This window comes from Neomonachus schauinslandi, chromosome 1, assembly GCF_002201575.2.
Source record: "Neomonachus schauinslandi chromosome 1, ASM220157v2, whole genome shotgun sequence".
NCBI lineage: Eukaryota > Metazoa > Chordata > Mammalia > Carnivora > Phocidae > Neomonachus > Neomonachus schauinslandi.
In genome coordinates this window covers 197,819,120-197,836,717 of record NC_058403.1, presented here as the reverse complement: position 1 = coordinate 197,836,717, position 17,598 = coordinate 197,819,120, and the positions used below count along the sequence as shown (strand labels likewise).

The 17,598-nt window shown below is 39.4% G+C and overlaps 1 protein-coding gene across 1 annotated transcript in view; it reads right to left on the bottom strand.

The window, feature by feature from the left end:
* Nucleotides 1-17,361, bottom strand: part of MAP4 (microtubule associated protein 4) — a 129,486-nt gene extending 112,125 nt beyond the window's left edge. Inside the window, 1 exon segment of the mRNA XM_044921729.1 lies at nucleotides 17,059-17,361. Coding sequence (XP_044777664.1) covers nucleotides 17,059-17,356 — 298 coding nt within the window. The 5' untranslated portion in view covers nucleotides 17,357-17,361.
* Nucleotides 17,362-17,598: the final 237 nt, after the last annotated feature.

The following is a 17,598-nucleotide window of genomic DNA, read 5'->3' as shown; positions in this document are numbered from 1 at the left end:
ACGCTAATTGTTCACTTTTTCCCTCATGCTTTCTTATGTTTTCAGTGAAGTAGCTAAGAAATCTTTGTTTAAGGGCGCCTGGGTGGCTCAGTCAGTTGTGTGATGACTCTTGATTTCCGCTCAGGTCTTGATCTCAGGGTTGTGAGTTTGAGCCGCACGTTTGCTCTGTGCTGAGCGTGGAGCCTACTTAAAAATTTTAAAACTTAAAAAAAAAAAAAATCTTTGTCTAACCCAAGGTCACAGGACCTTCTCCTATGTTTTCCTCTAGAACTCATAGTTTTCAAATTTAGGTTTCATTTTGAGGCCTATGATACATGATTAATTTTGTATATGGTATAAAATACGGGTCTAGATTCATATTTTTGCATACGGACATCTAATCATTCCTGTATCATTTGTTGTAAAGACTATCCTTATTCCACTTAACTGCCTTTGCACCTTTGTTGAAAAATCGACTGACCATAATATGTGTGGATCTATTTCTGGACTCTATCTCTTCTATTCCACCAGCCTATAAGTCTCTTCATTTTTCCAGTACTATACCATCTTGATTATTGAATTTGTATAGTCTTTAAAAGAAATCATGTGAGTCCTCTAAATTGGGTGTTTTCCAAAACTGTTGTGGTTGTTCTAGTTCTCTTGCTCTTCTATATCCTGAATGAAACTGCACTGACTACATAGATCAATATAAGGATGTACAACCTTTTCTTAAAGGTTTTGACTATAAAATTTCAGCAACCAGTCTAGCTCTGCCATCAACTTGCCAACCCAAGAGTTTCCCATGAGTCACTCTCAAGAACCTCACAGAGATATTTTTCATAAGACAAGTAAAAATCTAGAATGTATGCTACAAAAATATAAAATGCAAGGTTTTACTTTGAAAGACAAGAAACTACACTACCCAATCTTCTGACTCCTACAAATCCAAGGCAGAAATCTTTCATATAAACTCACTGAAAAGTCTTTCATTCTGTTATCTCAGATAACAGAGGAACAACTACAGAGAACAACCTAAAGAACAAGGCAGACTGAAAGGAGACTATTAATTAACTGGAAGGAAAAGGAATAAAGGACTGAAAGAGAATAGACTTTTATTAAATACCCACTAGCACAAGGCACCATGCTAGGGCTTCATGTACTGTGTTTTACTTACCGAAGAGATACTAAACGTTCTATCCCATATTTATGCCAAATATGGGATAGAACATGTTTGGAATAAATTTGCTTTTATGCCCACAAAATAAGCTTATAAAATTTATTCTTCCTAGCTCAAGAAAGAATACATATTTTTAAAATCTGCCTCATTTTAAAATGCAGATTGTAAGAAAATAAAATGCAGATTATAGGAAAATGCAAATTACAAAAAATACCAACTTCTGGTCATAAGAGTGATAAAATCTTTTTAAAATTTAATAATAGCCACTGTTGGCAACAGTGTAAGGCGCCTGGGTGGCTCAGTTGGTTAAGCGACTGCCTTCGGCTCAGGTCATGATCCTGGAGTCCTGGGATCGAGTCCCGCATCGGGCTTCCAGCTCGGCGGGGAGCCTGCTTCTCCCTCTGACCCTATCCCTTCTCATGCTGTTTCTCTCTCGCGCTCTCTCAAATAAATAAATAAATAAAATCTTAAAAAAAAAAAGAAAACAGGTAATCTTATATTACCACTGGAGGAATATAAATTGGAACATCCTTTTTATGAGACAATTTGGCAGCCTATCAAATTTTGAAATGCTTAACTTGACAATCCATCTTAGGTATGTAGTTCAAAGAAAGACATAAAAGTACACAAAAATGAATGTTAATGAGATGTTTATTATGTCATTGTTTAAAAAGTAACAAATGCTCACTGACAGATTCGCTAAATTGTGAAGTAATAATGCAATTTTAAAAGAAATTAGGTAGCTTTTCATGTACTGAAATGGGAAGATGGCCAGGACACATTAAGAAAAAATAAAAGCAAATATGGCATAATAGCATTATAAAACACACAAACACAACGCACGCACATACAAATAATCAGGGGAAAAAAATGAAAGAATATATACCAAATGCCACTGATGGGGAACCAGAGATAGGGATAAAAAGGAAGACTTTCACAGACATAAAGTCCTATTTTAATTGAGCACCTTAAAGAATTTAAGAGTAGGGATGACTGACTGGCTCAGTTGGTAAAGCATGTGACTCAGTCATGAGTTGAAGCCCCACATTGGGTGTAGAGCTTCCTTAATAAAAATAATAAGGGCAGAGAAACGATTCCATTTACAATAGCACCAAAAACCATAAGATACCTCGGAATAAACCTAACCAAAGAGGTAAAGGACCTATACTCTAGGAACTACAGAACACTCATGAAAGAAATTGAAGAAGATACAAAAAGATGGAAAAATATTCCATGCTCATGGTCAGAAGAATAAACATTGTTCTAACAATCTATACCTTCAATGCCATCCCGAACCAAATTCCAGTGACATTTTTCAAAGTGCTGGAACAAACAATCCTAAAATTTGTATGGAATCAGAAAAGACCCTGAATCACCAAGGAAATGTTGAAAAAGAAAAACAAAGCTGGGGGCATCACATTGCCCGATCTCAAGCTATATTACAAAGCTGTAATCACCAAGACAGCATGGTACTGGCACAAAAAAAGACATAGAGACCAATGGAACAGAATCGAGAACCCAGATATGGACCCTCAACTCTCTAGTCAAATAATCTTTGACAAAGCAGGAAAAAACATGCAATGGAAAAAAGACAGTCTCTTCAATAAATGGTGCTGGGAAAATTGGACAGCCACATGCAGAAGAATGAAAATCGACCATTCTCTAACACCATTCACAAAGATAAACTCAAAGTGGATGAAAGACCTCAATGTGAGACAGGAATCCATCAAAATCCTAGAGGAGAACATAGGCAGTAACCTCTTTGAAATCGGCCACAGCAACTTCTTTCAAGATACATCTCCAAAAGCTAGTGAAACAAAAGCAAAAATGAACTTTTGGGACTTCATCAAGATAAAAAGCTTCTGCACAGCAAAGGAAACAGTCAACAAAACAAAGAGGCAACCCACAGAATGGGAGAATATATCTGCAAATGACATTACAGATAAAGGGCTGGTATCCAAGATCTATAAAGAACTTCTCAAACTCAACACCCAAAAAACAAATAACCAAGTCAAAAAGTGGGCAGAAGATATGAAAAGACACTTCTCTGAAGAAGACATACAAATGGCTAACAGACACATGAAAAAATATTCATCATCATTAGCCATCAGGGAAATCCAAATCAAAACCACAGTGAGACACCACCTTACACCAGTTAGAATGGCAAAAATGGACAGGGAAAAACCACAAATGTTGGAGAGGTTGTGGAGAAAGGGGAACCCTCTTATACTGTTGGTGGGAATGCAAGTTGGTACAGCCACTTTGGAAAACAGTGTGGAGGTTCCTCAAAAATTTAAAAATAGAGCTACCCTATGACCCAGCAATTGCACTCCTGGGTATTTACCCCAAAGACACAGATGTAGTGAAAAGAAGGGCCATATGCACCCCAGTGTTCATAGCAGCAATGTCCGCAATAGCCAAACCGTGGGAAGAGCCGAGATGCCCTTCAACAGATGAATGGATAAAGAAGATGTGGTCCATATATACAATGGAATATTACTCAGCCATCAGAAAAGATGAATACCCAACTTTTACATCAACATGGATGGGACTGGAGGAGATTATGCTAAGTGAAATAAGTCAAGCAGAGAAAGTCAATTATCATATGGTTTCACTTATCTGTGGAACATAAGGAATAGCATGAGGACATTAGGAGAAGGAAGGGAAAAATGGGCAGGGGGAATTGGAGGGAGAGATGAACCATGAGAGACTATGGACCTGAGAAACAAACAGGGTTTTAGAGGGGAGGGGGGAGGGGGGATTGGTTAGCCCGGTGATGGGTATTGAGGAGGGCATGTACTGCATGGAGCACTGGGTGTTATACGAAAACAATGGATCGTGGATCACCACATCAAAAACCAATGATGCATTGTATGGTGACTATCATAACATAATAAAATTTTAAAAAAATAATTTAAAAATAATAATAAGGGCATCTGGGTGGCTCAGTCAGTTAAGCATCCAACTCTTGGTTTTGGCTCAGGTCATGGGTGGTGGGAATGAGCCCCAAGTCGGGCTCCGCACTCAGCGTGGAGTCAGCTTGTTCCTCTCCCTCTGCTCCTCCCCAGCTCACTCGCTCTCTCTCTCAAATAAGTAAATAAATAAAATCTTAAAAAAAAAAAAAAAAACAGCAGGAAAGATGGCTTAAAAGAAGTCCTAGAAATTACAAGGAATATCCAAGAAAATGAAAGCAAATGGGATCACACCGAAAAAAACCCACAGCCCAAAGGCACAGGAAAGCAGGACTGCAAGGTCCTCTATGCTTACAAACAGCAGGGATGATGAGGACTCCATTAAAAGCTATCAAGCCAGTCCCCATTCCCCCCACACTTTCCTTCCCTCACGGCACAAGTCTGCCTTGTGCGGACCCCCAGATGGAATGGGGAGCCCTCACACCCCACCTGGCAGCACGGTTATATCCCTGTCAGAGGCAGGTGGGAGAATCTCAAATAGATAGTATTGCCAAATAACGGAGGAACACTATTACCAAAAAAGTAAGGCATCACATTCAAAGAGAATAAATATCACTCAGGGAAACAATGTTGATACAGCAAATAGACTTTAAAAAAAAAAAAAAACCACCTCATTTCCCTCAGAAGGATAAAAGAAAACATCCCAGATTCATGAAACGAAAGCAAGCCCCTGAACAAAGTGAATTATCTAATCACTGAGTAGCAAATCCTCTTCCAGATTAAATAGTTTCCAATTCTTTGCTTTCATCAAAATTAAAAGAGGTCATAACGTAGTTGCCTTCTGATAGGACGCTGAAAATAATTTCTAACTGAAAATAATTTCTAATAATATTGACTTATGGAATTCTTAACATATAACTCAAAGAATGGAGGATATTGCCATAATAAGACTTCCATTCCCACATACTTAGCTATGTGAATAAAGTTTTCTGGCTATTACGTCTATTAAAACAATAGGAATAGGGGCGCCTGGGTGGCTCAGTCAGTTGAGCATCCAACTCTTGATTTCAGCTCAGGTCATGATCTCGGGGTCATGGGTTTGAACCCCACGTCAGGCTCCGCGCTCAGAGAGAGTCTGCTTGAGATTCTGTCTCCCTCTGCCCTCTCCCCTGTTTGCATGCACACTCTCTAAAATAAATAAATCTTTTTTAAACAAATAGCAATAGAAATTGCTAAATTCTCTCTCATCCCAGCAAAAAATAATGATCCACAGATTCATTATCTGAGGAAAATATAAATCCCCATCATTAAGAAAAACATTTCCAATCAAATTCAACTTTTATGGTTAGTTATGATTTACCAAAAATTATAATATATGTGATCAGTTGTATACTACTAGTAACTGTGATAATAACTTTTCTTCTGGACCAAATTAATACTTAAAGCCTATGGTTACAGGGACTTTTTTTTTTTAAGATTTTTTTAAATTTTATTTTATTTGACAGAGAGATAGAGAGCACAGTAGACAGAGTGGCAGGCAGAGGGAGAGGGAGAAGCAGGCTCTCTGCTGAGCAAGGAGCCCGATGTGGGACTCGATTCCAGGACCCTGGGATCATGACCTGAGCCGAAGGCAGACGCTTAACTGACTGAGCCACCCAGGTGCCCCTACAGGAACTTTTTTAAATTAAAATTTAAGCTTATATACATATTTTGTTACAAAAACACGTAACAATCAAGAAAAACCTTTCAACTATAAAGTGTATTATACTAAGATAAACGTCTATGACAGACACAAAGGAGAAATAAGAGTTGAAGGAATCAAAAGAAGGATTTACATTTCCAATGATAAAGAACAGCTTGCTCATGCATTTTTAAAATAGATGATGATGAGAATCAAAATGGTATATATTTTGAAGGATTTGGATACACTAAACAGAGTGGTGTAACTTATTTTTATGTGGCAAAAGTAAAACATTCTGAAAATGACATGCTTTACAACTACTACCTCTAGCCAAAGCTTTAAATATCATCAACCTCCAGACTGGTATCTCCAGCCCAGAACTCTCTTCTGAACTCCAGACTCTTACCTAGCTGCCCACTGCTCTCCACTTGAGGATCTTCCCTGCTGTCACGTAACTCACACTTGACAACTCCCACAATTCCCTGAATTTCTTATATTCCCCTCAAAATCTACTCCTTCTAGAGCCTTCCCAATCTCAAATTGATGGCAATTCCTTCCTTTCAGTTGCTCATGCTAAAACCCTTGCGGCCATTCAGGACTCCTCGTTGGCGCTGTGAAAGCAGCAGTTTGGGTGGTATGGCAGGGGTGACTGCAGGATGGGGGGGGGGTTGCTCCAGACAGAACCAGACAGGTCCTAGATCCACCTTTTTCAAAGAAGCAAGAAAAAAAGAAGTAAATGAGATGGGCAGCCGGTTGAGACAGGATTTTCTTATTGAAGGGAAAAATTATGGCATGTTTGATGCTGATGAATCAGAGGAACTGCTGGTGCAGGAGACAGAAGAGAGAACTGCTTGTAGCAGGGCCCTGAGTGAGAGCACAGCTCGCCCGGAACACCAGCAGTAAGAGCAGAGTAAAGGGCACAGGGGACGGTAGGTTAGGAGGAGATGCAGGGGGGGATGCAGCTGGGGGAGCTGTGCAGAAGTTCTCTTCTGACTGAGTCTATTGATTCTTTGTTATAATTATAAAAGTCTTTGGCTGAGAATATGAACAGGAGAGTTAATTAAGTGCTGGAGGTTGGAACAGAAAGAAGATGTGAAAGAGTTGTCTGAGAAAGTGGAAAACTTTACAATGCTCAGGTTCAAAGCTCAAGTTCTTCATATACAGATGAAGTAAGGCTCGCATTTATATTTCCTGAAGACAGTACTTATATGTCTAATAATTTTGCCTTGAGTTAAATAAGTGAATCTTTAGTTTTGAAAAATAGCATCTGTAAGGCTAAATTAAGTAGAAACTGTGCATCCGTGAAGACGGTATAGTTTCACCGAAAGAACACCGGGTTTAAAATCAGGAGATCTGGGTACAATTGTGGTCTGTCACTATTAAACAAATGATCAAATCCAATTCCCTGTGCTTTCTAATCCTTAACAGCCTCCCCTGGAAAATGGGATAGTATCTACCCCCCATGGTTATCATGAGGACTAATAAAACTGGAGGCAGTATTGTGCCAACCGTATAGTGTTAAGTAAATGTTAACAACTATTGTTATTAACTACAGATAGATCAGCTCTAGATTGATCGATCTGGAGACTATAGATTACTGTAGATTAATCACTAAACTTTAAAGTAACCTTGGGAGAACAGTGAAATTATTTTACTTTTGCCTTATATAAAAATCTAGCTTAAGTGACATTAGTATACTATGTAATGGGCGCCTGGGTGGCTCAGTTGGTTGGGCGACTGCCTTCGGCTCAGGTCATGATCCTGGAATCCCTGGATCGAGTCCCACATTGGGCTCCCTGCTCGGCAGGGAGTCTGCTTCTCCCTCTGACCCTCCCCCCTCTCATGCTCTATCTCATTCTCTCTCTCAAATAAATAAATAAAATCTTAAAAAAAAAAAAAATTTTACTATGTAATAACTGGAAGTCTAAGAAATAAGCAACTCACCAGAATAAAATAAAAGCCAAACAAGGAGGTCAGAAGAAAATAAAAGAGACTCAGATTCTACCATACATATAACACCTAACAGTCCTTAAAAAAAAAAAAAACACCAAGCCGAGGAGAGAAGAATCAAAACAAACAACATTATAACATAAAAACAACAGGTTTTATTTTTTAAAAAATTTATTTATTTTAGAGAGAGAAAGAAAAAAAAAAAAAGAGCAGGAGGGGCAGAGGGAGAGAGAGTCTCGAGCAGACTCTGAGCTGAGCATGGAGCCCGACCCCACCACCCTGAGATCATGACCCGAACTGAAACCAAGAGTCAGACACGCAACCAACTGCACAATCCAGGTGCCCCAACAATTAGGTTGTAGAGTAGGAAAGAGGGTCACTGTACATTACCGGGTAAGTCCTAATTCAAAAGATGCTACCCTCTCTTCTTTCACGGATTCCCCCAGAGGGACACCCATTTCATGAAATGAAAACTTTCTCAGCTAAACACCTACAGCACTGAAAACAACACACGTTTTTTAAACTAATCGTATGCTCTGAGAAATAAAGATATTCAAATTTATTGTTTTGTTAAATCTCTTCTCTCTGAAGTGACTTCAGAGTCCAACAGCTGGCAAACCAATTTGGCAAAGGTTAGTAGCAAGAAGCTGAGAGGGCATGTGTGCTGTGAGGAAGACCGCCACAGTTAGTCACTTTGGGCAAAATGGGGGGATTCAGCATGATCGCAGCACAAGGGCACCTTCTAGTGCAAAAGTCAGGTGTGTTCCAACACCGCCCTCTGGTGGCCAATAAAGTTGGCTGCGATGCTCTGTGATAGAAGGCCCGGCAGCTGAACAAGAACTCACTCGGCAGTTACCTAGTTATCATCCTTTCTAGGACTTTGGCCCTTTCTCCTGATCAATGTTTCTTCTCTTGGGTGCCTCAAAGTCACCTGCAAGGGCTTGTTAAAACACAGACATACCCAGAGTTTCTGATTCCATGTGGGCCCAAGTGATAGGATACTGCTGGTCCAAGGACCACTCTTGGAGAACCACTGTCCTAAATGTCCTAAATGTCCTAAATGTCCTAAATGTCCTAAATGTCCTAAAACATTTAATAGAGGGCACCTGGGTGGCTCAGTGGTTAAGCGTCTGCCTTCAGCTCGGGTTGTGCCCGGGTCCTGGGATCGAGTCCCACATCTTGCTCCTTGCTCAGCGAGGAGTCAGCTTCTCCCTCTACCCCTCGCCCTCCCCACTCTCTCTTTCATTTTCTTTCTCTCTCAGATAAATAAATAAAATCTTTAAAAATAAATTTAATAGAAACAACTTCTTAGCCGTGAAAACCTCCTGGAATGCTGGGAAGAAGATATTCTCTCACTCCCACAAGTAGAACTAAGCACAGAGTTCAGAAAAATTAAGTGACTTGTTCACAAATTTGCCAATTATTTGTGTCTAAGCATCAACAATGTGCTAGATGCTCATTCAAACATCTACAACAATGTTTTGAATGAACAAAAGTCACAAAAGTATTACTGTTTTGTTATTCATATATGAGAAAGTTGTCTTTTGTTTCCCTGGCCTACAAAAGAGAGCCACATAGAGCTGATCTAGATAACATCTCCGAAGAAGAAAAAAAAATCAATACATATATCCGAAAAAGTATTTTGAGAACCGTTTCCCAAGGTGACAGGCATTTTAGAAGTAGTACGATACCAGTTTTATTTCAAGGTGTTTGGCTATTTAGACGTTTTAAATGGGGGCAATAAGAAAATAAAAATACTCATGGAAACAAAACTGAATAGTGGTAAAACGGAAAAGAGTATAGTGTATCCACAAAAAAGGCCTAAAAACAATGACAAATCCGGTAGTAACAAGGCTTGAAAAATCATTGTTTCCAGGTTTGGGGCAGGAACTGTATAGGGGGGCGGGGGGAGCAACATTTCCTACTCTGTGTTAAGTATCATAAAGGCAGCCTGCTTGCTTACCCCTCTTTTTAAGTTGAGGGCAATTAGGGTGGGGGCATGTGAGAATGAAAAGAAATAGAAACACCACTATCCAAAAAGTTCTATTACATGTAACCCTTTCAACTGCCCTTTCTATTCTAGATGCAAGAAAGTGGTTGATCAATTTCCACTGGCTGGCCTACCTGAGGCTGCTGCAAAATCACATCTAGAGCTCCAGTGATAATTTACTGAATCTCATCCAATAACAAAATCAAACTTGAAGTTGGATGTACATGAAATAATGAAATAATGAAGTATAAACATGAAATAATGAAGTCTAGGGCCCTTCCATCACTTCTGAAGAAGTATTCAGAAGAAAAAACATCTACTTAGAACGTTCTCCAGGTAAAACACAAACATGAAACCTATCCTTTGGGCAAAATCCACCAGAGTCCGATAATTTATAAAAATCAGACTCACAGTAGAGAAGCCCCCATTCACTGAGAGTGTACTCACTGCCCCAGATCTCTGCAAGACCAAATAAAGAAATTCTTTTCCTTTCTTCTTCAATGTCTCCAGCCACCTCTCCTAATCCCACTTCTTTTTTTTTTTTTAAGATTTTATTTATTTTTTGACAGAGACACAGTGAGAGAGGGAACACAAGCAGGGGGAGTGGGAGAGGGAGAAGCAGGCTTCCTGCAGAGCAGGGAGCCTGATACAGGGCTCGATCCCAGATGACCTGAGCCGACGGCAGACGTTTAACGACTGAGCCACCCAGGCGCCCCTCTCCCACTTATTCTTAACCAAACCTTCTACAAACAAGGTCGTATGAAAAAAATTAGAAACTTGTAATTTAGTTCTCCTGTAATTATAAATTTTATGTTATTCTTTTTGAACAGGTTAATAAGTAAATGCACGTGTACAAAACCCAACTGGTCCAAAGGGATAAACAGTAAAAATAAGGCTCCCTCCCATCCTACACTCCAGCCAGCTACTTCTTCCTGGAGTAATCATGGTTACCAATTTCTAGAGTAGTCTCCCTGAATTAATGAACTTTTAATTATAGTACTTAACTACAGGTTATTCACATATTAAAAATATTAGGGACAATGTAGTAATTTTTATAAGCAAAATAGTTTCTAAAAAAACTTTCCTCTTCTGGGGTTAAGTTAATGGTACACAAGTCACCCAAGATGAAGCATAAGAAAATCTACTGCTGCCACATCATTATCCTCACCCACCTAAGCTGAGTCCCAGGTGGTGGAAGCATTGCTAAAGGAAAACAGAAAATGAAATCCAAAGCAAGACATGGCCCTCCAGGACAGGGAGGTAAGCACTGGCTGTCCTGTGTCAGAGCATGTGAGGGAGAGATGTGCAGCGTAACAACAGCAGGTAAGAAGAATTCAACTAAAAAGTTTAATGATAGTTGCATGAGAGTATAGGGTCCCTGGCATCCACGCAAGGGGAGTTCACATCACCTGCAGGTCTGCCTGTACAGATATTTACCAGATGCTCATAAGACCGCAAGCTGAGTGGGAAAGTGTCCTTCTGCAGACTTGGGAGAAAGCCACCACTAGAGGAAAGGGGTGCGGCCCTGACCTCCCCAAACCACCCCACCCTTCTATTCTACACAAACAAAAGCTGAGCTGCTGGGGGGGGGGGGGAGGAGTGCCAAACCCTGTCAACTCCGGGTCCTGGGTAAAGACCCACTGCAGCTGGGGAGAGTGAAGAAAATATCCTCTTACCCTAGGGGAGGAGCAGTAAGTCCTACCCAGGATCCTGCAGGATACCATTAGAAGACCCTCCCACTGTAAGAGGGATATTACTGAGAAAGACTCAACCATGCACACAGGATTAAGCCTAAGCCAGGACCAAAAACCAAAGATGACAAAACTCCTATCTACTTCCAGGCTAGCCCTTTCTGATAAGGGAGGGGCTAGCACATGGACAAACACCCTTCAAGGGCACAGGTGCACAGGGAGACCAAAAGCTAAGAGTGGAACAAGAACATTGAGAGAAACCTTTCAGCACCGCACTCCTGGCTCTAAGCACAAGGAATAGAGGAATTTGAAGCCAGTACTGCACTGAAGACAATCATAGTAACAACGAAACTCAAACCTAACTCTGCCCCAGCCTAAACGGACTCAACCCTTGATATTAACTCTAGTGAAAAAAAAGACATGCCTACTTCCAGGCATAAATATTTTTTTTTATCTCAGTCACTACTGTTTTACATGTGAAGTCCAGCATTCACTCAAAAATTAAGAGACACATAAAAAGTGCCCCCCCAAAAACAACCACTGTCAAGAGACAAAATAATCAGACTAAGAAATGACCCAGATGATCAAATTTAGCAGACAAAAGACTTAAAATAATTATGAATATTGTTAAAGTCTATAGTAGAAAAGATCAAAATATGCATGAACAGATGGGGAACTTCAGCAGAGAGCCAGAAGAGACTATAAGAAAAGAGTCAAATAGAAATGCTAGAGATTAAAACCAGAAAAGCTACTAAAGAGTGCTGAGGGCTCCACATTAGATTCAACGAAACCCAGGGGGCGGGGGTGGGGGGGGTGGGAATCAGAGAACTTGAAAATAGGTCAAAAGAAAGTACCCAAATGAAACAGAAAACAAAGGGGGGGAAGCATCCAAGAGCTGTGAAGCAATACCTAAAAATCTAATAAAAATGTCACTGGAATCCCAGGAGAAAAGATAAAGAATAAGGCAAAGAAATATTTTTAAAAGATAACAATCCAAAAATTTCCAAACTTCATAAACCACATCAAAGCTCAGATCAAGTTCAGAGAACCCCAAGCAGGACAAATACCAAGATACTACCTAAACACAACATATTCCAACTGCCAAAAACCAAAGATAAAGATAAAATTCTAAAGGCAGCCAGAGGGGCAAAAAGGAACAAAGATCAAGATTATAACAGACTTGGGGGCGCCTGGGTGGCTCAGTTGGTTAATTGGCTGCCTTCGGCTCAGGTCATGATCCCGGGGTCCTGGGATCGAGTCCCGCATCGGGCTCCCTGCTCCGCGGGGAGCCTGCTTCTCCCTCTCCCTCTGCCTGCCTCTCTGCCTACTTGTGCTCTCTCTCTCTCTGTCAAATAAATAAATAAAATCTTTAAAAAAAAAAAAAAAAAGATTATAACAGACTTGGGGCGCCTGGGTGGCTCAGTCAGTTGAGCGTCTGCCTTCAGCTCAGTTCATGATCTCGGGGTTCTGAGATCGAGCCCACGTCGAGCTCCCTGCTCAGCGGGGAGTCTGCTTCTCCCTCTGCCCCTCACCCTGTTCATGCTCTCTCTCTCTCTCTCAAATAATTAAATAAAATCTTAAAAAAAAAAAGATTATAACAGACTTCTCATCACAAACTATCCAAGTGGGAAGACTAATTTTCCTAAATGAAAGAAAAAAGTCACAAAGAATATACACCTTGGAGAGGTATCTTCCAAAACTGAATGCTTGTTTTTCATAAACCAAAGCTGAAATAATTCATTGCTAAAAGACCTGTGCTGTAAGAAATGTTAAAAGTAACAATGAATCATGGAACACTACATCAAAACCTAATAATGTACTGTATGGTGACTAACATAACATAATAAAATTAAATTTAAAAAAAAAAGAAAAATCCCCCCCCCCAAAAAAAATGTTAAAAGAATTCTTTCAGGCATTAGGAGTATGGTACTAGATAGAAATCTGGATCTATACAAAGAAATAAAGAGTGCCCAAGATGGTCAAAATTAGAGTAATTGTAAAAGGTTATTTCCCAAAATTTTAATCTAAAAGGTAACTGACAATCTAAAAAAAAAGAGTAACAATGTAGGTTATTAAATATGTAAAATTAGGTGTATGACAGTAAAACAAAAAATGAAAGAGGAATTGGACATTTACTGTTTCGCATGGAATCTTACACTATACATGAAGTGGTACAATATTATTGGACGGCAAACTGGAAGAAATTACACTGTAAACAGTAGGTCAAATATGAAACAATTTTAATTTAAAGACTTTATTCATTCATTTATTTAGAGAGAGAGCCAAGGTTGAGCAAGGGGAGCAAGGGGACGGGCAAGGGGGGGAGTGGGGGAGGGAGAGAATCCCAGGTCGACTCCATGCCAAGTGCAGAGCCCCGCGTGGGCCTGATCCCAAGACCCTGTGATCATCATCCAAGTGGAAACCAAGAGTCAGATGCCCAACTGACTGAGCCACCCAAGCGCCCCAAATATAAAATAAATTTTAAAAGAAATATACATAATAAGCCAATATTAAAGTTAAAAACAAAATCATAAAAAATATTGAATTAATCCAATATTTCTGGGTTTTTTTACAGAAAGAAAAACAATAAAGAACAGACGGAAGAAACAGAAAGCAACTAGCAAAATGACAGATTTAAATCCAACCATATCAATAATCACATTAAATATAGTCTAAAATACCAATGAAAAGACAGATCTTCAGACTGGACACAAAAGCAAGACCCATATATTCTGTCTACAAGAAACCCACTTTTATTAAATATTAATAAAGAAATGCACTGAAAGTAAAAGGGGCGCCTGGGTGGCTCAGTTGGTTAAGCAACTGCCTTCAGCTCAGGTCATGATCCTGGAGTCCCGGGATCGAGTCCCGCATCGGGCTCCCTGCTCGGCGGGGAGTCTGCTCCCTGTGACCCTCCCCCCTCTCATGCTCTCCCTCATTCTTTCTCAAATAAGTAAATAAAATCTTAAAAAAAAATGCACTGAAAGTAAAAGGATACAGACAGGTAATACCATGTCAACATTAAACAAAAGGAAGCTCCAGTAGCTCTATTAGTAGGACAAAAATGAGACTTCAGAACAAACAATATTACCAAAAATAATGAGATACTACATAACGATAAGAGGGTCAATTCATGAAGAAGATGTAACAATCATGGGTGAAGGGGATTAAGAGTACACTTATCTTGATGGGCACTGAGTAATATATGGAAGTGCTGAATCACCATATTGTACACCTGAAACTAATATAACCCTGTATGTCAACTACAGATCTTCAAAATACATGAAATAAAAATTGGTGGAATAGAAAGGAGAAAGAAACAAATCAACAAAATTCTGTGGAGACCTCAACATCTCTCCCTCTCAGAAATCATTACAAGTAGATACAAAGTCAGTAAGGATACAGAAAACCTCAACAACATTATCAACCAAGTAGACTCAATTGACATAAAAAGAGTACTCCACACAGTAACAACATCATATTATTTCAAGTGCTCAGAGAACACTGACCATTCTGGACCATACAATAAAACATGACAAACTGAAATGAACTGAAATTTCAAAGGATGTCTTCAACACACCAAAATCTATGGGATGCATATGAAACCATGATTAGAGGGAAATTTGTAACATTTTAAATGGTTGCCAAAGGTGGGAGGTGGAGGGTTGGCAAAATGGGTGAAGGCAGACAAAAGGGACAAATTTCCAGTTATAAAATAAGTCGGTCCTGGGGATGAAACGTACAGCATGGCAACTACAGTTAATAACACTGTACTGTATACTTGAAAGTTGCTGAGAGTCGATCTTCAAAGTTCTCATCACAAGGAAAAAAAATTTGTAACTATGTGTGGTAACCGAAGTTAATTAGACTTATTGTGGTGGTTATCTCACAAGATACAAAATAGGAAGTCATTATGTTGTACACCTTAAATTAATACAGTATTTTGTATCAAATATGAAAAGAATGTTTCAAATCAATGATCTAAACTGCTGACCTTTAAAAAAACCAGAAAATGACTAAATCAACCCAAAGCAAGCAGAAGGAAGGAAATATTAAAGATATGAGCAGAAATTCAAAGTAGAAAAATAGGGGGAAAAAATCTGTGAAACCAAAAGCTGGATCTTTACAAACATCAGTAATCAATAAAACTCTACCCAGACTCATCAAGAAAAAAGACAGGACACAAATTACCAATATAATGAATGAAAGACGGGGCATAAAGTATATCCTACTGACATTAAAAGAATCAGGTAATAGTACAACTTTATCTCCATCAATTTGACAACTTAAGAGGAAATGTGCCAATTCCCTGAAAGATAAAAACTACTAAAGCTCACTTGAGAAGAAATAGATAACCTGAATAGTTCTGTATCTCTTAAAGAATTGAATTCCTAGGGCGCCTGGGTGGCTCAGATGGTTAAGCGTCTGCCTTGGGCTCAGGTCATGATCCCAGGGTCCTGGGATCGAGTCCCACATCGGGCTCCCTGCTCAGCGGGGAGCCTGCTTCTCCCTCTGACCCTCTCCCCTCTCATGCTGTTTCTCTCTCGCTCACTCTCTAAAAAATAAATAAAATCTTAAAAAAAAAGAATTGAATTCCTAAAAAAAAAACCTGACCAAGAAAATTCCAGGGCCAGATGGCTTCACTGACCAAGTCTATCCAACATTAAAGACAAAAACATCAATTCTACACAAACTATGCTAGAAAACAGAACTGGAAGGAACATTTCCCAACTCATTTTATGATGCTGCACGACCTTAATTCTAAAACCAGACAAAGGCATCATAAGAAAACTACAGACCAATATCCCACATGAACATAAATGCAAAAATCCTCAACCAAATAGTAGCAAATCTGATCCAGCAACATATAAAAGCAGCAAACCTCTTTTAAAGATTTAATCCAGATGGGTATTAAAGAGGGCACATATTGCGGGGCGCCTGGGTGGCTCAGTTGGTTAAGCGACTGCCTTCGGCTCAGGTCATGATACTGGAGTCCCGGGATCGAGTCCCGCATCGGGCTCCCTGCTCGGCAGGGAGCCTGCTTCTCCCTCTCCCGCTCCCCCCTCTTGTGCTCTTTCTCTCTCTCACTCTCTCTCTCAAATAAATAAATAAAATCTTAAAAAAAAAAAAAAAAAGAGGGCACATATTGAATGCAGCACTGGGTGTTATATGCAAACAATGAATCATGGAACACTACATCAAAAACTAATGATGTATGGTGATTAACATAATAAAATAAAATTTAAAAAAAAGATTTAATCCATGGTTTAATCCTGACCTACAATTACTCCTAAAGACAACAAGTGGTATCTGGTTCCATTCCAAATTCAATATTGATGTAAACAAAGAATTTTATATATCCGACTTTTTACAAAGCTACTTTCAAAGTAAAGGCATAGCAGACAGTTTAATCTAGGAAATTAGGCAGATTATACAGTAGTTGAGCCTTTACAGAAGAAACCTTTAGATTAAAAGTAATCTACAGTTTCATGAACACACACTCAACTAAAGGGTAATGAATGAACCTACATCTTTGATTTCTAACAGAAATTTAGATAAAGAGAAAGTGACTAGCCTATACTAAAAAAACTCAGCTCAGTTTCCTCAAGGTTTCTAAGATTATGACCCAAAGCATAATCCCTAATCTGCTTTCTCAGCAGCTTGGTTTAACTACTTACCTTCAACCTGGCTAGTATCTGAGCATGGTTTCTTCTTTGACTCCGAATTCCCGGTTTTCTCATCAACATCCAGGAGAGGAATATAGTCTGTTTTTCCAACAGTTTCTCCCACAACATCGTCAAAGGCCTCTGCCTCCAGCGTGGCAATAAAGTCCCGTTTTATCTCTTCCTCAATTTCTGGAGGTGGCTCTGTTAATGCATCTGCAAGACTGAGGTCAGCCATTTTGCACCACTGCAACTGCCTGGTTAAGGGGGAAAAAAGTTGCGTAAGATGAGCACTGTGCAAAGGGAAACACATCCCTAGAAACTCTTCTCAGGTGTTCTAAACAAAAAAAGAAATAAAATCTAAAACTTGAGGGCTCGAAGAGGCTCCCTCATTTCACAGATTAGAAATGAAAGCTGAGTTAACAGTCTTACCCGAAGTAAACACTCTCTCACATCTCTCGGAAATAAACAGAGCAAGAGCCATTTCGTCCTTTTCATTAATAAAAAAAATTTAAAAGTATAAAAAAAATCAATTTATCCAAAGTTATAGCCAAT